Consider the following 22,395-nt stretch of genomic DNA (forward strand, 5'->3'; position numbering starts at 1 on the left):
CATACTCAAGGCCTAGACCAGCACAGCTTTCTCCAACCTTCTGGGACATTCCGATGCCGTGGGAATGTGAGGATGTGAGGATGGCTAAGAGGCAGTTTGAGGCTCTGTGAGGTACAGAAGCTCCAAGGAGCTAGAAATGAGCTCTGTCTTCACAGCTCCGTGTGTGACTCTGGAGGAGGTCAGTAAGAGATCTGCGGTGCTCCGGGTTAGGGTTTTTGTTTAGGATCCCCCAACTCAGGACATCTGCAACAGCGTTCTGACCAAACACACTACACAGTAGACCCCGTCATTCCGTTTGACTCACTACTTCAAACTTCTCAGAAGATCGCTTTTGAAAAATCGTAACACTCATCCTAATTATGACCGTTATCATCACTATAATCATCAACCATCATCACCATTACCAGCAGCAGCCACTGTCATCATCAACCATCATAATCATCATCACCACCATTATCAGCAACATCAAACCATCATCACCGTCATCATAAGAATCACCATTATTAATATTTCTTTCATCTGCTTTGAGTCCTGTATCTCTTTTCTATACCCCTCTTTTTCTTTCATTTTCTCTTTTTCATTACCTGTACATTTTTTTTGTTTTTTCTTCTTTTCATGTATATGTAACATACATGTTTTCATGTGTGTTGGCTCATGTGTGTGTGTGCGTGCACACACATGCATGTGGAGGCTCAAGGTTGGTGTCAGCAATCGTCCTTCCTTTCTCTTCCATGTTATTCCTTGATGCAGGGTCTTTCAAACCCTGACCTCACCCGTATGGCTAGCATGGTTAGCGGCTTCCCCTGGAGACCCCTGGTCTCTACCATCCAAGGCTGGGATTGAGTTACATTGGCTGCCATGCTCACCCAGCACTTACATGGGTTCTCAGGACCTTCATCAAGCCCTCCTGCTTGCAGTCAAGCACTTTGAATCACAAGCCCTCTCTGTACATTTTAGCGGCATTCCGTTAGTGACTCTAGTGTTCATAGACACAGTAGACATTTCGAACGGTGTATGTAACAAGGTCAAGGTTGTGCTGGGAGATGATGCCTCCATTCTAATTTCATGGATTATTGGACCCCATCCCAAATCCCCTTCTTCAAAGTGCCTGGTCACAGACCATTTTCAGAGTTCACCAAGGTCGCGGCATGCATCTGTACTGCATCGTTCTCTTTTAAGGTCAATAGCGTTCCACTGCACAAAGGCCTAGTTTTCTTGATTCACTCACACATAAACGGATGTTCTGGTGGTGATTGTTTAAGCTCCAGTGCTTATAGATAGCATATCCCTGTGCATTTATGAGCTCAGTTTTGAGTAGATACAGATTTTGATTCTTTTGGACATGTCTATCTAGGAACAGAACTGTGGGTCATAGGCAGGCTCAATGTCCACCCTTCTGAGGACTTCGTAACTGCTTTCCAAAGCAACCGCCCAGTAATGTACATAGATTCCAGTTGCTCAGCATTCTCACCAGCGCAAACTGCTGGCTACCTTTTTGTTACAACCATCCCAGTGGGTGTGGAGCAAAGCCACACTGTCCTTCAGACTGCTGCATTCCCTCAGTGGCAAGGACACTAAGCATCTTCGGGTGTCCCCAGTGACTGTTGGCTTATCTATATTTGGAACAGTGCTGCCCTCCTAACCGGATGGCTTTTCTGCCTCCTGCTCCCCTGGGAACCTTGCCTGGTACTATCGGCTCAGTGATTTTCCTAGAATCCCAGATTAACAACAGTTAGCCTTCAGCAGTTTCCTGTGAGCCAAGAACTTGATTTCTTACCCGACCTCTATCTGTTGTGTGGAGCGGTGGGCCACTTCCCACTGCCCTGCTCCTGCACGGCTAGCTTTACCCAAAATAATTACACGGAAACTGTATTCTTTTAAACACTGCTTGGCCCACTAGTTCTAGCCTCTTACTGGCTAACTCTCACATCTTGATTAACCCATATCTAATAATCTGTGTAGCACCACGAGGTGGTATCTTACCAGTAAGATCTTAACCTGCATCCATCTTGGAGAGGAGAGCTATGGCGACTCTGCCTCACTTCCCTTCTTCCCAACATTCTGTTCTGTCTATTTCGCCTACCTAATTTTCTGTCCTATCAAAGGCCAAGCAGTTTCTTTATTAATTAACCAAACATGCGGAATTCTTGAGGAGACACATTCAGGCTGCAGGGATTGGTTGCAAAAAAAGATGGAAGGCAGCTAGAAAGGAAAAAGACTAAGAGAGAGGGGTCAGTTTGGGGAGTAAAGGCTCATCAAATGCATACTATCACTGATTTAAGAAGGAAATCCAAACAAAGCCCCACAAGTGCAGCTCAAACATCCGCTGCATTTTCTCCTGTTGGAACAGTTGGCTTTGCATCTGAAGTAACCCTGCATATTCCACATTTTCACAAAGCATAGGAGCATTGGAAGACGCTGGGGAAAGACAAGAGTGAAAAGTGGTCTCGCTGCTGTCTTGTCCTCAGAAACTGAAAGTCACTCTTGAAAATGTCCTCTGGGCAGCACGGGGTTAACAGTGCTTTCAGATCCGTGATGTCACTCACGGTCCAGGCAAATCAAGCTGATAATCAAGACTCCATTCCCAAGTCCAAAAGCCCTCTCTGTTATTTGTGCTAGGATTTCCTGCCAAGACATCCTGGCTCTTCAGAACTGAGATGAAAAGCCTGAAATATGATCGTTAGTGAAATTCCCAAATCTACCATCTTCCTCCAAGCCATAAGCATCTGTCCCACGAAGCCTGATTCTGACACTTCTGAACAACAAATGCATCTGCCTGGGACTGAAAACCACAGTTGTTTGAAGTGTCATTTGACTCTTGCAACGCGACCCGCAGAGGGTCATTTTTGCAGACTCTCAGAGGTCTTCATCAGCGCTTTTCTTCTCCCAAGGGCTTCCCATAGCCCTTTGATATTTAAATAGAATTCTCTTTTGAAGAAATCAGCAGCTCCTTCCCTCCCTCTGGAATGAACTGCTTCGCCCTGTGTCTGCATTTGGATCCTGACCCAACAATAGCTCTGTCTGATCCATGTGTTTTACCCATGTTGGTCCATAATTCTACAAACTCCCACAGCAGCTGCAGGATTTGTAACAGTGCCCCTTCGAGATTACTGAGCATCCTATGTCCACTCTGCAACTTAGCCTGAGAGATCAGGATATCAGTGTGTGAGACAGGGTTGCGTAGGACGTGATGTTGGAGGAGCGGCAGAGATGGTGAAGTGCTTGCCTTGAGAACAGGAGGACCTGTGTTTGGATCCCCAGCGCTTACATCACAGAACACAAGCAAACAAAAAGCCCAGCTGCACATCTAGAATTCCAGTGATTGAGACAGGAGGATCTCTGCGACTTGGGGAGCCATCAGTCCAGCCAAACCAGTCTGCACCAGGTTCAGTGAGAGACCTGCCTCAGACAGTAAGAAAATGAGGTGGAGTGATTGAGGAAGTCAATCAAAGTTGACCTCTGGCCTCCATATGCAGGTGCACACACGTGTGCATGTACCCCCCGCACATGTGCCCATGCACACACTTGTACAGACACTACATACCCAAAAGTGAGGTTCTAGGGGGAGAACTAGCACATGAATCAACAGAATAGGAATTCAGAAATGAACGCTTCATTGGGAGAGCAAAGATGAGTAGCCTCAGCTTTCCCTTGGAAAACTTCTAGAACTAGGACAATAAATCTCAGAATAAGAGGAGCCTGTCCCCAGCAGCTCGTTACAGGGTGGCTGTCCTGCTGCAGCCATCAGCTTCTTCCTCTGAGAGTGTGCAAGGCTTCACCCAGGGCTCAGCTCTGACTTACCCATGTCACCTGACTTAGCCCTACTACTGGGCACTCCTAAAGACACCTGGGACTGTAATTAGACATCCTAAGACTGTTCACTTGGGGCTCACAAACAGTGGGGAGGAAACAAGGCATTTCAATAGTTCTCTTATTTCACAGGGGACATACTCTAGGACCCCTACCCCCAGTGGTTGCCTAAAACACTTGACAATACTAAGTTTGGGACATACTAAGTTGTTTTTTTTTTTTATTCATATATGCCTAAGGTGGTGGTTACAGTCCAGCAAGATGGCAGAGCAGGTGAAAGCGCTTGTCACCATGCTGATGACCTAAGTTCAAAGCCTCGATCCCACGTGGTGGAAGGAGAGAGTCCTTCGGGGCGTCCTCTGACCTCTACACATATGTCATAGCACTTGCCCCCCATCCCCACATCCATAATAAATAAGTAGGGGCCCCCTAAACCAGAAGAAAAATCCAAACCAACAGATGTACAAACTGTGACACAGAAATACAAAACACTGATTAAAAAGAAAGAAAGAAAAGAAAAGCAAGAGAACTTCTACAAATGCCAGAACTCCCAACTCCCAAACTCAAGACACTGACTCGGGTATAATGCCAGGGAGATTTCAAAAGCTTTCCTTTAAAATGATTGATGACCTGAAACAGCACACCAAGAAGCCACTGAATTCAATCAAGGACCAGGAGAGGGAAATCAACTACACAGAGGGATAGTTAGCAAAATGGACAAGAAAACCTGCAATATGAGAGAAAAAGTCAGCAGCATAGGAAAACAGCAGCAAAGGAGGTGAGGCTTTCAAAAAATAAATAGAAGTAAAAAAAAATTGATGGATCGTATGTAAGAAAATAAATAAATACCCACACACAGTGGAAAGAATCCTCAATAGATTCCACCAAGCAGAAGAAAGAAATGCAGAGGTAGAGAATAAGGTTAGTGATCACCTTAAGTGTAAATGGTCTCTGTCCAGAAAGAGTCAGGCTGGGTTACACAGCTAGAACCAACTGTGTTGTCGCCAAGAAAGACATTGTACAGCTGGACAATGGGGGAACACACCTTTAATCCCAGCACTTGGAAGGCAGAGGTAGAGACAGGTGGATCTCTGTATGTTCCAGGTCAGCCTAGTCTACAGAGAAAGTTCCAGGACAGTCAGAGCTATGAAAAGACACCCTGTTTCAAAAAACAAAAGGAAGGAAGGAAGGAAGGAAGGTTACAGAGATTTCTGTCCTGCCCAGTCCTGCAACTGTTCAGTTCCAAAAATACACACAGAGGCCTACATTAATTATAAACTGGTAGACCTATTAGCTCGGGCTTCTTATTAACTCTTTCTTATAACTTAAATTAACCCATAATTCTTGTCTGTGTTAGCCACGTGGCTTGGTACCTTTTATCAGTGAGGCATTCTCATCTTCTCTTGGTCTGGGTGATGACTGCAGACTTAGCCTTTCCCCTTCCCAGAATTCTTCTGTTCTGGTCACTCCACCTATACTTCCTGCCTGGCTACTGGCCAATCAGCATTTTATTAAACTAATACAAGTGACAAATCATTAAAGCATACAAGACCATGGTCCCACAGTACTCCCCCCCCACCTTTTTTTTCAAAACAAGAATTCTGAATCTAATCTCCTTTGCTTAGCTTTCTTCTCGACCATTATCCATAACAACTTGAAATCAACACTCTAAACAAAGACAAACATCCATAATCTATTTTTTGGGAACGTGAATGCAGTTTTCCAGGCTACTTCCTGCTGATTGGGGACGCTTATAATCTTACAGGAACCCAAAGAAAATTTTGAATTATGGTTAAGTCCTTAATGGAATATTCTGCAATGTTTGATCATCTCAGCCAGCAGTCTAAGGCCATTCTGGATGTAAAACTCAGACATCTGGGCCATCTGCTCCTATCAGAGATTTCTCAAGGGGTCTTCCTTAATCAAAGCTGATTTTTTTTTTAACCCCAGAATGAATCCACAGCCTCTTATTTCCTGTGGAAACAAAAATAAAACCTCTTCTCCAAAGTAACATATCTTTTGACTATATATTTTGAAAGGCATTTTCAAAGTATATATGTTGGATTAATCCAGCAGATTTATAATCATATGTCTTTTAGCAACTGTTGCTCCTTCCTCAGCATTCAAACAATTCAAAGACAACACAATAACACACAGTATCCAGACTTCCTGTGTATTTTCCTTCTTTACATGGCTTTATTTATTTATTTTTTTTTTTTTTGGTTTTTCGAGACAGGGTTTCTCTGTGGTTTTGGAGCCTGTCCTGGAACTAGCTCTTGTAGACCAGGCTGGTCTCGAACTCACAGAGATCCGCCTGCCTCTGCCTCCCGAGTGCTGGGATTAAAGGCGTGCGCCACCACCGCCCGGCTCTACATGGCTTTATTTTAAACTCTATTTTTTCTTTTTAATTTTTAATTTTTGGTTTTTTGAGACAGGGTTTATCTGTGTATCTTTGGCTGTCCTGGAACTCACTCTGTAGATCAGGCTGTCCTGAACTCACAGAGATTCACCTGCCTCTGCCTCCCAAATGCTGAAATTAAAAGTGTGTGCCACTACACCTAACTTCTCTCTCTCTCTCTCTCTCTCTCTCTCTCTCTCTCTCTTTAAAGACTTTACCCTTTTTCTTTTCTCTCCCAATTCTATATTTTTAATTACACTGTAAACCGTTTAGAGGGGTTTTTCTTGCCTAAATCTATCTTTACTGTATATCTCCCTTTGTCTGACACACGAGTCTATAATTTGCTAAGCAATATGGCTAGGATTAAAGCCGTGGCTTTGACGGCTGGATCCATCCCATCCTTAGCTTTCTGAGAGTCCAGCCTCATGGTGGAGGTACTGGCTGGAGCCATGTTCATTGCCACAACTCTCTGGAGTTTCGAGGTCCCTACCACCACCAAGAAGCATGCTGTCGGCTATTCATAAACACCATTTAAGTGTTTGCTGGTGGGTCCTCTTAAAACAGCTGCAAGGTTTTTGCAGCTAAAGCTGAGTCAGGAAGCCTATCTTAAATGAGATGTGCTTGCCTCTAGCAAATAGAGACCACCTGAGAAAATGCTGCTATCAAGAAGCCATGCTTAACTCTGTTCTTTTTTGTCTAGAATTACTTCCCAAGCTCTCTCAGGTTTTACGTGGAGGGAGTTGTCCATGTTGGTGCCATTATAGGAAGGAAAAAGAAAGACGCTGTGCTAGCAAAGGGCCCCCACGGGCTGGCAGGCAAAGGATGAAAAACAATCTACACAGTAAATAGGAACCAGACAAATGAACTGCCATCGATTACCTGGTATCTGTTAAAGAGGACTCTAAACCAAGCATAGTCAGAAGAGGTTTTAAAAGACCACTACATATTAGTAAAGAGACAAGTCAATTCACCAAGAAGATATAATATACATGCACCAATTTCATAAAACAAACATTAGTGATCATAAGAGGTTGGACCCCTAAGATGGACTTGGGGAGGGGTGGGGGTCACTGGACCCCTAAGATGGACTTGGGGAGGGGTGGGGGTCACTGGACCTCTTTATTTGTTCTTCTTCCCAGTGTGACATGTTGTCTACATCTCCTTTCTCTGCTTTTTGATATCTGTGGACTTTTCATCCACCTGTTGAGATGAGTGTTCAAGCCTCACTTGTCAGGGCTTCCAGAGCCTAGACTCTCCCTAATACTCCACTAACAGTAGGAACTACCCAGCCTACAGAGCAGAGCTTCAGCTGTCATGAAGGGAGCCAATCAGAGCTCTCCAAGTTCGGCCAAGCCACCGAGTAGCTTTACCTGATCTCTGACAAGGGCTCTTGTTTCTTTTGAATGTCTACATGTAATGTGTTGTGTCCTTTTGGTATTTTGAGCCTTTCAAAGCAAAATACTGGCATTATTATTATTATTATTATTATTATTATTATTATTATTTTGCCATGGAAAATGTTGTCTTTTGTTGTTTTCATCTTTTGGCTCCTTTGGTTCCCAGCCAGGACATGAAGCAGGGAAACCAGTCCATGCTCTCAGGAGTTTGCAAAAGCCTCACCTTGCCTTCAGTCCCAGGCTCTCCTTTTTGTGAACAGTTTCCTCTCCCTCCAGACCAGACCCACAATCCATTTTGTTCCTTCTGTTAAAGTTAAAGGCCTCCTTGCTCCTTTGGTCCCTGCTCTGCTTGCTTCTCTCTCCTCTCCCTCTCTCTTTCCCTCCCTCCTGCAGTGCCTTCTCCTCCAGTACCTGGAGTGCCTGGAGCACAGGAGAAAATTGAAAAAGAGCTCGCAGGGTTAGCTAAGGCATTGATTGACAGGGGACCTCCTCATGAACCTCCCTCAGTCTGTCACTGACCTGTCTTATGTCACTTCTCTGCCTTCTGTGTTAGTAAGAGGTCACTGAGTCACGCAGAAAGAAGACTCTCTCCTCAGCCTCCTGACTCCAGACACTGTTAGATACTAGAGTCTGGCAGAGCCGCTGTGAACGAATGTGTGCGTGTGTGGGCATGTGTTTATCATCCCATGTTAACGTGTAATGGAAATATAATGAAGAACTCTCCAATCGTCTCCCCCACACCCCTTCATCCTGCTCCTTGGCTTCTTGCAAACATACCAGGACTTGTCTGTCGAGGTATGTACTGAAGAAAATGCAGTGCTGTCAAGGATGGAGAGCATCATTATCATAGAATCTGCAGTCATTAGGTCCCTGCTGGGGGGTGGGGGCAGCAGCCTGGACCAGGATGAGGTGAGCTTCCCCACAAGCATCACAACGGGCATTCCAGGGAGCTACCCACGCTCCCACTTGCTTTATTTATTTTATCCTATTTCCTGGGTGTATGTGTGTGTACTCACACATGCTTGTGTGTATGCAGTGTTCGTAGAGGTTCGATTGCATGTGTACACTTGGATGTGTGAGGTGGAGGCCAGCGGACAACCTCAAGCACTGCTCTGCAGGGGCTATACACTTCCTCTTGTTTTCACTGTCTAATCAGCCTGGAACTCACCAATCAGGCTAGACTGGCTGCCCCGTGTGTCCCAGGGATTCCCTGTCTCCACCTCCCTAGGGTTGGAATACCACACCCAGCTTTTTCTACCTGGGTTGTGGCAGTGAGGACACCACCCACTGCCAGAGACAGGTCCTCAGGTCCTAATGTTTGTGAGACAAGTCCTTGACTGAATGAATCATGTCCTCAGCCCAACATCGCCATTTCATAAAAAAGGAAAATTCAAGCTGGTTAGGGATTTTCGCAGAATCTCAAAGCTTGTAGAAAAAGATCTTCAGAATCAAATAAGATTCCAAAATTCTTCCCCACTGCTTTCTTACCAAGGGGCCTTGAGATGAAGGCAATTCAGTTGGTTCAAGGCAGGAAGGGCGGCTGTTTGGGGGTGCAGCTCCCAGGAGGTTTGGAAAGCTGCCTCCTACACACACAGAATTCGTGAGCTCGCCATACTGGTGGCTGCCCCGACCTTCCTGGATGCACCTGCTCTTCATGACTGCAAAGTGTCGACTTTGGAGCATTACTGTTGAATCAGTCCCCAGTCTACGCTAATAGATGGCTTACATTGAGACAGAGAGAACACGAACTCAGGAGTTGGTTTCTGCTCTTGCTGGAGACAGGAGGGAAGGAGGCTTGAGCTCTGTCACCAGGGACTAGAGGGACGGTCCCTTCAGCAGGGTAACAGTGCTGTGCCTCACCAACAGTGACAGCAGCCATGGTTCATGTCATGTACTGAGCAGTGAGCGTATCCCAGCCATGTTTCTGTACACTTTAAACATATTAACTAGTGTCATTTCCTAAGACAGCGGTGAGGGCAGGCTACTGTTTCTTCATCTTTACCAGAGAGTAAAGCAGAGAAAAATTTAAGGGCTTGGAGTCAAAAAGGTTTTTTGTTGTTGTTGTTTATTTGTTCGTTTTCTAGACAAGGTCTCACTGTGTTGCTCTGATCGGTCTGGGAATCATGGACATCTGCCTGCATCTGCCTCCATAATCCTGGGGCTCCCTGCTAGAGGCAGGCCTCAAGTGTGAAGGGACATTTAGAAGACATATTTCATTATCACAGCAATGGGGTGTGGGAGGCATTTAAGGGGCTGGGACCAATGGAACTGAGAGGCAAATACACAGGACAGGTTCCCATGATACAGAAAGGCTCAGGCCCAGATGTCTAGAGTGTGGAGGGGTTGAAGGACCAACCTCCCGGCTCCTGAGCCCAAACTCTGTGATTTCCTACTGGAAAATCTTAACACTTCTCTGGATTCCAGGGAGATAAACGGGGACAGCAGACTTTGGGTCTCACTCATATGGTGCCCGGCAGGCAGTGACTTCCCAGGCAGCGGCTTTTCTACCTCATCAGCCTCAGGGGTTTCTCTCCTAGGAAGAGTAGGGTCAGAAGATGCCCATCGGGCTAGCCGCGGAGGACAAGGCCTTCTGTCTGCAGAGAAGCCTTTGTTTATTAAAAGCTGGAGTCCATCATTCACCCCTGAATTTCCTGGCTCGATGAATGACCACTGTTTATGTTTGTGTTTACAGTCGATTTGGGAATAAGCATCGCCAAGGATAATGCGGCTGCTTCTTCCCCCAAGACAATGGAGGCCCAAGCTGTGGCCGATGCCAGCGGAAAGAATCTTGGGAGAGAAGCCAAGCCCGCGGCACCAGCTGCTAGATCGCGTTTTTTCTTGACACTCTCTCGGCCTGTACCAGGACGTCCCGGGGACCAAGGCACGGATTCATCGGCTGCATTGGGCAGGCTTGATGTCAGCCCCGGCACAGCGCCTGTGAACAAAGACCCAAGTGAGCACGCAGCACTTCCGGTGGCAGCTGCACCCGGGCCGGCTGCGGATAAAAGGCCAGGGTGCACTGAGGCCAAGCAGCAGGCCTTCCCTGCCACCTGCTCGCCCGCACCTTCACCACCTGAGTCCCAGGCAGAAAGCCCCTCCAAGCCCAAAGACTTCGGTTTTTTCGACCGATTGTTTAAACTGGACAGGGGAAGAGAAAGTATCCCAGTCGACAGCCAGCCTGAAGAAGCCAAGGAGGTGAGGGACCAAAACCAGGCCGCGGAGACTCCTGCTTTGCCCGGGAATCCCCATGGTGTCCTTGCTGGGGAGGTAAGTGTGTGAAAGATTACCTACTTCCACTCCAATGGGTGCTTCTATGGGGGACCCTGACCGCGTGAGGCTACTGCGCATGTCACCCTATAGTCTCCGAGGTCCTAGACAAGGTAAGTTTAGCTTCTCCTCTGTGTTTGTGTAGGCAGAACATCCAAAGAGCTAAGTATCTGGACCCTCTCTTTTATGGTGGTAGGTGACGTCTGCAGAGATAAACCTAGCCTCCTTATCCAAGGCTGCGGGTACAGGGCCATGTTTATGAGCCAGAGAGAAATGTACTAGAGTAACGGAAAAGACTTCTAACAGGCTTACATACTAGGCTCGGGATGCTCTGCATCCCCGTGTGAGTGCTCGCCTAGCCTAGCATATTTAAAGCCCTGGATTTGATCCCCAGTCCTGGATACACCAGGTATGGAGGAGACTCGAGCTCTTAATCCCATCACTTGGGAGGTGGAAGCAAGAAAATCTGAAATTCAAGGTCATCCTTAGCTACTTAAAGCCAGCCTGAGATACAGAAGACCGTGTCTCAAAAACAAAAAACAAACAAACAAACCCCAAAGAATGAATTATGCCATGACTATAAGATTCCAGACAAAATTTCTAGGCAGTTGAAGTTGAAAAAAAATCAAAAAAACAATTAGACCAACACATTGATGCCTCTTGCTATCAACATTTTCACTACGCCCACAAATTTGGACTCAGGGTTTATTTTCAAATGTCCTTTCACGCGTCCACTCCCAAACAACTGTACAGTTTGACAGTTCAATGAGCAGCATGCGGGAAGGGTCTGGACTCACTGCGGGTCAGCCTTACTGCAGAAAGCGCCTTGCCGTGTGCACAAGCCAAGAGCCCTGAGCTGCTCCTCTGAGGGCTATGAGCTGGTCACCCATATTCGTGATTCGTGAGGGCAACTGTTGATACCCATGGCCCAGGTAGAGAAGCTCTGGCTGGGTTTGCACCGTTGCTCATGGGCTCCGAGAGCCACTCATGGCTTTGGAACAACCATAGGTTTATAAAGGGTAGGGATCTGAAGCCAGGCCATCGCCTGAGTGAGGAAAAAAAATCAAGCTATTCGTAAGGAGATAGTGAAGAACTGTGCTCTACCCGTTGTGCCTGACGGCCTAGTGATTCAACCAAATCCTCCTTAAACAAGTCAGACCAGCATCCCTCAGCTAGATCTTGAAGGTTCAGTCACAAACCCCAGGCATACTCAGTCCACCCTGACTCTCTTGGGGGCCAACAGTTTTGAGGTTTGCTTTGTGAAGTCGGCCTCCTCTGTTGGGCTGGGATGAGGGGACACCCTCCCAGACGGCACCTGAACTCAGTTGTGGTTCCCAGGTGAGATTGGCTTCGAGATGTGATCTGTGGTAGCAACACAGCAAGTATGGAGGAGTCCGGCCCAGGGGGTTTGGGGTTGAAATCATCTTCCGGAGAAAGCCCTCCCCCAATTATAAACATGTTTTCTTTCCTGGAGAAAAGACCTCTCCTACTTATATTTGCCAAAGAAATGTGTGTGGCTAATTGTGTTACACTTCAAATTTGCATTTTTTTTTGGTTGGCGATATCTCTGATATTGGAAATATTGAGTGTCCATTGTGTACTATGCTCATGTAAAATATTTTTTTTGCAAAGTATAAGATAACCATTTCTCCTTCAGCCCACAAGTGCATGGATATTTGGATGCGTATATGTGCAAAGTTTTTTAAAAATTGAACAGCAAAAAAAAAGTCCATAGCCTTCTGATTTGTACAGGTTTCTTATCTGGCCCCTGTGGCCTACTTCTGTGTTTAGAGGAAAACCAATTTTTTTTAAGTATAGTGAAAAAATACAGCCCTCAGAAAATAACACGAATATAATGTCCCAATTAGTACCGCCACAGCGCAAAGTTAAACACTGGATTCAGAATTCTTAGGGTGAATTAGGCGCTGGGTTCTGCCACGTCAGCTTTCCCTCCCCGGCTTCCAACCCCCACAGTTCTGTGCCTCCACCCCCCACTGTCACCGCATGCTGAGTTTGGAATTCCAGCCACTGACCCACTGAGTCCTGAATTAGAGCCGAGATAACCGGCCCCCAACTCATCCTGGGGGAAGGGAGGGGAACACACAAATCTGTGTTTTCAGAATAACAATCTCATTTGTGTGCCTTATAAAACTACATTCAGACCATAGCATAATTAAAACAAGGCCAGAATTCACGCACAAATGGAGCATTTACCCCAGAGGCCAAAGAAAAGATAAATTATAGACCTGAAAGTCTGACTGAGCTGTGATTCACACAGACCAACTGGCTGGCAGGGACGCGGCTTTCTTCCCCTCTCTCTCCCCAGCTGAACCGAGCTTCCAAGATAAACATTTAATAGATTTCCTCGCACGTGCACAAAATGATCCTATGATGGAAATCAGGCCTTCCTGGTTATAAAAGGAAACACTGGGTTTCTGTTTCCCCCGTGGTCCTTCCAGGGCTATCTTTGTGGTTGGGGGTGGGTGCCAGGGACGAGACCTTAAGATTTCAAAATGCTTCTCTTTGCTTATAAATGTATTCAAGTTCTGCGCTGATTATTTAAACACAAACCTTGTACAAGAGAAAGTGGTTTGGCTTTCCTAGTCCTGGCATCTCATCTAATGAGTTTCTTCGCCCCTCTCCCAAGCTTTTTATAGTTACATTTACTTATTTCTTCTGTGTGCACGCATGCACATAGGTCAGAGGACAACCTGTGGGAATGATTTTCTCTTCCCATCACGTCGGTCCCTGAATCAATCACTGGTCAGGTTTGGCAGCAAACACCTTCACTCGCTGAGCCATCTCCTCGGTCCTTGTAGATTTTCTTAAGGGATGGCTTGAGTCACTCGGGGCCGCACGTCTGAAGAGCAAGCGAGCTTGCTGTTTCCGCTTCCTGCTCTCCTTTCGTCCATCAGTGCCTTCAGAAGTGCTCACCAAGCTCTAAAATGAGAAAAAAGCTAAATGTGATGATACCTGTCTGTAATCCCAGCACTTGAGAGGCCGAGGCAGAAAACTAGGATGTTCAAGGTTATCCTCTGCTACTCAGTGAGAAAGAGGCCAGCCTCAGCTGCACAGGATCCTGTCTCAAAAGAGCAAAACAAACAAGCAACCACAAAGGAAACTGCGCGAATGAGTGAGCAATCAGCTCCTGAGTGTCTAAGCTGTAGGTGGATTGGGGTTGGGAATAGAAGAATGGCCATTAAAATGGATGGGAGGGCAATGTGGAAAGTGTTATCTAAAATGACAAGGAAAAGAGCATGTGGGGGGGGGGGTGCATGTGTGTGCGCGTACGTGCATGTGTGTTCTTTCTTTCTTTCTTTCTTTCTTTCTTTCTTTCTTTCCACAACACCAAGCAGTACTTAGAGAGTCTACTGCCCTGTTTCAGCAGCACTAAAAACCCTTCACACTGTTGGGAAAGTTTGTTAAGCCCACAACCTATCTGTTATGAACAGTGGGTTACGAGTTTGTGTTAGTCTGAGGCAGTTATTAATGCTGAGGTTTTTCCCCTCTAATAACTGTGAATTTAGTTATCAGTCTAGAAGGATGCAGGTGACAGAGGTGCCCCTGCAAGCCCTCGTTGGCCTCTCCCCTGTCACCTCTCCCCTCCACCTCTCCCCTCCACACCTTGCCAGCCGCAAAACTCATATTCCATTTCATGCCCAAGTAAGAGTGAACTCTTGCCTGTGTCCCCAGGTGCAGCCCCAAAGTAGTTACTAATGCCCAAAACAAAAGCTGAAAGCTAGGGGTGTAACTCAGCTGCCAGTGTCTGTCTAGTGTGCCCGAGACCCTGGGTTCCAGTCCCAGCATTGCATAAACTAGGCATAGTGGCTCAAGCAGGGAACCCCAGCATCAGGAAGATGGAAGGCAGGAGGATCCAGAATTCAGTTATCCTCAGCTATATAGTGAGTTTGAGTCCAGCCTGGACTGCATGAGACCTTGTTCCAAAACAAAGACACAAACAAGAACATTCCATTAAACTAAAAATCTCTATTCACCTGTCTGTGCTGATGGGGATCAAGCTGAAAAACAGCAAGCCTTCGGGTCAAGAAGAGCCACTGAGACACAGGAAGGAAGGGAGGGAGGGAGGAGGAAGGAGACTCTTGGTACAGGAAGCAAGGGGGAACCATTGGCCTTCTTTGATGCTTTTTCTACCCCTCCATCACCAGTCCCAAACAATCAGCATCATTAATGGAAGAATTGTGTTCCCCAGCGAGCCCATGGCTTTGGGTGATGTAAATCCAGTGTCTGGAGCCCTTGCTCTCCTCTGGGGAGACACAGATGAGCTTTACACACGCTAAGGTTTGTCTGCAGAGGAACAAAGACGGGCGGTTGTGTTCAGTGTGGCGCCTCCGCAATGCCTCAGTTACTGGGCTCAATTAGAAAAAGCAAATATAAAGTTGGCAGAATTGCCTCTTTCTTCCCCCAAAGAGGAAGGAGGTGGGAAAGTAAGAATTTGTAGCTCTCTTTCAGAAAACATGGCAGAGGACATGGAAATATATATATTCCATTTTACATATGTATGTTGCCTGCTTGATTATCTGTGTGCCACATGCATGCAGTGTCCTCAGTGGCCAGAAGGGGGTGTTAGAACCCCTGGAGCGGGAGTTAGGGTGGGTGCTATACCCACCACCCACCCTAAGAGCAACAAATCTCCCAACTGCAGAGCCAGCTCTCCAGCCCTTAGATTTTTATATTTTCAGGTTTATTTTATTTCCATTCAAAGTCTGGTCTACGTGGATCTCTGTGTATCTTGTTTCAATCCTGTATGGCGACAACACGCATTTAAACTATTTTTTCCAAGCACACTCACCATTCAAATGGCCCACTTTATAGTTTCTTATTTTGTTTTCAGTAATGGCTCACTTTATAGTTAAATTTATTTTCTGAGGCATTTATCACAGTGCTGGGGATGGAACCAGGGCTTTGTGGATGCTGGACAAACACTCTTCCAATGAGTGCTCAACCCCAGTACAGGGATTTTTTTTTTTTCAGTTCTAGGGTCCTTTGCAAGAAAACCGTTCAGAGTGAGAAAGACTCCACTATATCATAACTCTCCGCCAGCCTCCACGTGCACCAACTCTTCCACGGAAAAAAAAAATGAAAAATACTGAAATTATTAGTAGTGATTTCTTTCCCATGATGAATGTAGTTTTCCTATTTGTTTCTCTATATTTTCCATTATTTTTAGGTTAATTGGGGGCGGGGTATTGAGACAGAGTATTGTAATATAGCCTAAATTAGCCCCAAGCTCGAGGCAATCCTCCTGCTTCAGCCTCTCGAGTACTGGGATTACAAGCATGAATTAGGAAGCCTGGTTTGTCTGTTTCCTAAAATGAGCCATGGAGTGAATCCCCCAAGCCAACAAAATACAAACCAAAACCCACAACCCAGCATTTCCCTGGTTCTTCCAGTAGGTGGCGCTATGAGGCTGGCCCATCCCAAGTCACACTGGACATCTGGATCCCTCTCTCGCTGGTCTCAGGCTGCCCAGAGATGATTTCCCTCTCTCTCCTCACTTCCCAAATTGAGCGATCCCGGCCTTGGGTGGCAATTCCTTGCTCTGAAACAACGCTGGCGTTTCAAAGAAACCTGTCTTCAGCACTGTCTGACAGTGGCAGTAGAAATGCCCTTTCCTGATGGACAGTTTCTAGGTTGCTTCAATTGCATTCTTTCCCTGTCTGGCCCTGTGCTTAAAGCATGAGAACGTATTTTTATTAGTCAATGAAAATCAGAATAGGAATTGTGAGAAAAATAAAAGCAACATTTCCCTACACTGATAATACATCTTTGATTTTCTTCAGTAACTGTGAGCTTCGTGGGGGGAAAAAAAACAAAAAACAAAACAAAACAAAAAAATATATATTGTGTTTGGAAGAATCACAATTCCCTAATGAAGCCACTCAAAATGCTTTTGGTATCTTCTTCCCAGTGGCTGATTTCCTTCCTTTTTAGGCAAATTAGCATCTTTTTCTCCCTGGCTCTAATGTCTCCATCGAGGTGCCTCTGCTCCGAGAGGAAGAAACCCTCGCTGCTATCCCAACATCCCAGGGGAGAGGAGAGCTTTCCTTTGATCCCAGGCAGCACCCCGCACAGCTCCAATTTCTAAGGGAGTCAAGGCATGAACATGAGCCGAAGTCCCTTTCGTGCCTCCCCTCCTTTTCCTTCCATTGGAGCTCCTGTGCTTTTGCCAGGTTCCTGGTGTAAAGATTCCAATGAAGTCACTGCTGCCCAGCTTTCAGCCACCGTGGTCCTGTTCCCAAGACGCTGCAGCCAAGGAGGCCACAGCTTTCCTCAGAGGGAGAAGGCAGGAAATCACATCCGGGCCTCTCCCTAAAACTTAAAACCAACGCGGTAATGCACTCTCCTGGCTCAAAACAAGAAATTACAATCGATACATGTGCCTACCATGTCCCTGACTGAACATCCTTTGTATGTTAGTGTATCTTTCTATCATTTCTTTGGACAGAAATAACATCTGCTTTGTTATTTCTTCCCTTTCCAGACATGTTAATCTAGAATTAGCCGCTATCTGCTCCACGCTGTTTGCTCAGGTCGTGTTTTCCTGGTCTTCACATATAGACTTCCTCATTCCTCATGCCTAAGAAGTGGTCTACGAATAGACAGGCATGCCATCATGTCTTTAGCCATGTCCTATTCACGGTCTTTCCTGTCTCCCCAACTTTTTTCGTCAACCTTCCTACAGCAAACAACTCTTTCCTTCTCTCATTTAGCCCATGTGATCTTAGGTTTAGAATAAACTCTTAGAAATGGAATTGCTAGGCATTTTTTTTTAATATTTGGCAAGTGCTTACCATAAATTACCAAGTATTTACTAAAAATTTTCCAAACTTGCCCTCTACCCAGACTGACTTAATTTCTGCTTTGCCCAGCAACGCCCGGGCGCCTGCTAGCATGCCTGCCGGATGAAGGTTGTGTACAGACATTCGGATTCTTTGCTTTACACTCTTTCTCTGTCCTAGACACTAAAACCTTCAAGTCTAGAACTGTACAATTTCCCTCGTGTTTTCTTTTAGTAGTGCCTTTACCCATTTGGATCATTCCCCTGAGCTGAGGTGGGGCTATGGCAACAAACTAAATGTCTCACACACACATACACACACACACCTCTCAGTTGACCGTTGTTTGTCCCTACGCGTTTCCTCAGGATGTCCTCCTTCGCCTTCCTGGGCTTGCGTATCATTCCCATCTTAGACTAGAGCCCCGCACATCTTTAGGATCAAAGAGATCACATAGCTTTTGGGAACATGGGAAAATATCCATCAGTGAAGAAGGATAGGGAGGAGTGCACTTAAGATCAAATCCATTGCTGGGTGGGCATTTGAGCAAACCAGGAGGGCGGAGATGTGCCAGTGAAGACAGGGTGGTACCTGCAAGCCTTTCGCTATGGAATCGCAGAGGTCAACGTTCAATCTCGACTCTGCTCTTTGACCGTAGGCAAGTATTTATTCTTTTCATACATCAATTTCTTCATCTGCAAAATTGGAATTGTAAGCAGACTCTCCTTCATCAATCCTCATGAGAACCAGTGTAGTAGCATAGAGCCAGACCAGTGTGTTTAGTGGCTCCTAGAACAATGGAGGTCAACGTGGAGACTCACAACTGAGCCAAACGCTGAGGGCGACTGTTGAGAGAGTAACCCTAACATGACATTTATATCAACCCCGCCCCAAGTCATGGAGAACGCTGGAGAAGAGGGACAGAGAGAAAGAGAGAGCTGGAGGATGGCGGGAGAGTTGTGGCAGGCTGTGCTCTGGACACAACACGACTCTCACTGGCACAAGCTCGCTGAAGCTCTGATCACTTGCAGCAGACCTTCAAGCCAACGTGATCGGTGACTACCCCAGTAGGCAACTGGACTACGTGGATTCCAAAATAAAAAGAGAGGGCATGAACATGGAAGGGACCTGTATTGGGGGTATGGGGTGAATGGAGCCCTGGGCTGGGTATATTGAAAATACTCTGTATGGATGTATGAAGCTGTCAAAAAATAAATAAAAGGTATTGTTTTAAAGCTGCACTTATTTATGTGTATGAGTGCGCTCACACACATGTATGTGGAGGTCGGAGGACAACTTGTGGGAGTCACTTCTCTCCTTCTACCATGTGGATCCCAGGGATCGAACTTGAACTTATGTCATCAGGCTTAGCAGTAAGTGCTTTCACCTGCTGAAGCAGCTCTGTTTGACTCATTATTTTTATTCTATGCAAGTGAAGGCTTTGCCGCAGAGGACAGAAGAACACATCAAATCCCCTGGAATTGGAGTTAAAAATGGTTGTGACCCATCATGTGGGTGCTGGGAATCAAATCCAGGTCCCCTGGAAGAGCAGCCATAGCTCTTAACGGTGTTGAGTTTCTTATATTTTCAAGGTACTTCACAGGACAAAGTTATGGTCGTGTTCGTGGTGGTTTGAATAAGAATGCTCCCCATAGAAGAACGTATTTGAAATCTTGGTTATCAGGGAGTGGAACTGTTTGAAAGGATTATAAGGATTAGGAGGCGTGACCTTATAGGAGAAGGCGTGGCCTTGTTGGAGAAAGTATGTCATTAGGTGTGGCTGTTGTGGAATATTACTTTAACTGTGTAAAGTTGTGTTATATTTGTTTCACCTTGCCTGACTAAGGCACCTGATCACTCCAATAAAATGCTGAACAGCCAATAGCTAGGCAGGAGAGAGATAGGTTGGTTGGCAGGCCGAGAGAATAAGTAGGAGGAGGAATCTGGACTCTAGAAGAGAAAGGGGGAAAGAAAAAGGGAGCAAAAGAGGGCAATGCCTGGGGTCTGCCAGGTAGCTGCTGCCAGACAGACAGACACAGGGGAAGCAATGAAAGTAGGACATACAGAAAAGAAAAAAGCCCTGAGACCAAACAGAGATGAAGAGAAACAGGTTAATCTAAGTTATAAGAGCTAGTGGGGCAAGCCTAAGCTAAGACTGAGCATTCGTAACTAACAATAAGTCTCTGTGTCGGGATTTGGGAGCTGGTTGGTGGCCCAAAAGAAAAAACCTGATACAGGTAGGCTTTGAGGTTTCAAAAGCCCATGCCAGGCCTAGTCATTCTCTCCCTTTCTGCTGCCTGTGGATCTGGATGCAGAACTCTAAGCTCATTCTCCAATACTGTGTCTGCCTGCCCACCGCCATGCTCCCTACCGTGATGATAATGGACTAACCCCTGAAGCTGTAAGTGAGCCCCAGTTAAATGTGTCCTTTTATGAGTTGATGTGGTTGTGTGTCTCTTCACATCAAAAGAACAATGGCTAAGAAAGTGTTGTTAAGGTAACACAAGTTAGAAGCACTTGGGAGATCAGCCTCTGGGCACGCCTGATAGGAAAAACCTTCATTGTGTTAACTGATGTGGGAAGACCTGCCCAGTGTGGGCAACACCATTCCCTAAGCTGGTGAGCCAGGTGAGCTCCAGCATGTATGCATTCATTGCTCCCTTCTTCTGACTTCATATTTAATGGGATCAGCTTCTGCAGACTCCTGGTGCCTTGACTCCTGCTGTGCTGGACTTTGGCCAGGAACTAAGGGGGTCCTGTCCTCTTCAGTTGCTCCAGGTCAGAGCATTTTATCACAGGTACAGGAAAAGAAACGAAGGTGAGCTCTTTTAAATTTGGAGAAGCTAATGTATAGGCTGTGATTTTGGAAACTCGTCAGCACACTCCTTAATAAAAATGAATGACGCCAGTCTCACTTGGATCAAATCATTCATTTGTTCATTCATCCCTTCTTTCGGAGCATCTGCTATGGGCACGAGTCCAGGTGTAAGTGGTGGACACTGGTGAAGAAGAACAAAGCTTCCCATTCTAGGGGCAAAAGAGGCACAAAGGAATGAATGGGTGATACTTTTAATACAACGAGGGATTTCTCCAGCTCCTTGCTCTAGCTTGATGCCCAGGCTGGAAAATTCCCTGCCCTGTGTATTGCAGAATCTGCTTGGCAGTATTCCCGGAGTCTGCCTACCAGATGTCAGTGGGACCCTCCATCGTGAAAACCAAGACTATCTCAGCAATCACTACTACAGGTCCCTGGTGGGAGGAGGAGGCCCAGTGTTAGGGTGAAATGCCCTAGAAGAACGCAGGCTGGACTGGGTGAGTTGTAGCCATTGAAAGTGGGGTGGTAAGGAAAGAAAGAGTTCAATGAAAAATGTAACGGTTGGCAAAAACTTGAAGGAAGTAAAACGGAATATTATTCCCTGGCAAGAGCTCATGCAACAACCTGGGACAGGAACCTGCCCAACGCGTTCCAGGAACTTCAGAAAGACTGCTAAGGCTGCAATCGAGACTCTTAAAGGGAAAATATTCAAACACAGAAGGGGCAGAAGAGAACTGAGGGCAGGATGCATGACGGGTATTTGGGACTCTTCATCACAAGGAGGCGTGAAGACTGGACAGACGAAATGGGCTATTGAGAATACTTGGACACCGTGTAGCCTCAAACACGAAGTGGCTTCTTGGGCCTCAGTTTCCTCTCCTGTAAAATGCTTTCGACCATTTCTGTGAGACTGAGATGGAGGGTTTGGGAAAGTCCTGATAACTGAGACACACTATATACACCATTACACAGGCGTGTCCAAGAAATAAAAGTGATGTGGCTTAGGCAAATTCTCAGGGCAGGGCTTAAGGATGTAAACTGTAGGAGGTGTTGGAGGATTTCAGAATTGAGTATATGCAAACGGACATGCCTTGTGAAGCTATTGGCTTCTCAGACCCCGAGTTTCATTTACATGGTGCTGAATTTTACTGCTCAGTTGAGCTGAGCTGATCGTGATGAAGGTCTGTAATGTCAAAGGTGGTGAAGTCCTGACATCTGTATAACTCTGGGCCGGTAACCTAATCCCCCATGTTGTAAAAGGAGACTACACTTTATTTTCCCAGCTGCCCAGACCCAAATAATCAAACAGAATCTATATAAATTATAACACTTTTTGGTCTTCTAGCTCAGGCTTCTTATTAACTAACTCATACATTTTAAATTAATCCATTTCTGTTATTTTATATTTTACCAAGAGACTCGTGGTTTGTTACCATTAGAGCTAATGGGCCAAGCAGTGATTTAATTAATACAGTTTCTTTTTCTTTTTTTTTTTTTTTTTTTTTTTTTTGATTTTTTGAGACAGGGTTTCTCCGTAGCTTTTGGTTCCTGTCCTGGAACTAGCTCTTGTAGACCAGGCTGGCCTCGAACTCACAGAGATCCACCTGCCTCTGCCTCCCGAGTGCTGGGATTAAAGGCGTGCGCCACCACTGCCCGGCTAATTAATACCGTTTCTTTGTAGTTATTTTGAGTCTGAGCTGCCGGGTGGCTTGGGAAGAAACAAGCAGCCTCCTATAACAGGTCACATAGCCAGGTTGCAGCTGGTCACTGTGGAGATGATGACGTCAGCGGGAATTCAGACAGGTTACAGCACGTCACTGTGGAGATGACGTCAGCACTGTGGAGGTGATGTCATCAGGAACTGGTCTAATGATAGCCGCAGTTAAGGGAAGAAAGCAGTGAAGTAAATTA

The 22,395-nt window shown here is 46.0% G+C and overlaps 1 protein-coding gene across 12 annotated transcripts in view; it reads left to right on the forward strand.

The window, feature by feature from the left end:
* The window catches only part of Bcas1 (brain enriched myelin associated protein 1), a 78,764-nt gene that overhangs the window by 12,316 nt on the left and 44,053 nt on the right, over positions 1-22,395 (forward strand). For 11 of the 12 annotated variants that reach the window (XM_041641703.1, XM_041641705.1, XM_041641710.1 and 8 more), the window contains exon 4: positions 10,298-10,872. In XM_041641703.1, the coding sequence (XP_041497637.1) occupies positions 10,298-10,872 (575 nt within the window). The remainder of the gene's footprint in view (positions 1-10,297; positions 10,873-22,395) is intronic. The other variant, XM_041641706.1, reaches the window with a different exon arrangement.

Source organism: Microtus oregoni, unplaced genomic scaffold (genome assembly GCF_018167655.1).
Source record: "Microtus oregoni isolate MIOR12 unplaced genomic scaffold, Mior012 000071F_ref0000514, whole genome shotgun sequence".
NCBI lineage: Eukaryota > Metazoa > Chordata > Mammalia > Rodentia > Cricetidae > Microtus > Microtus oregoni.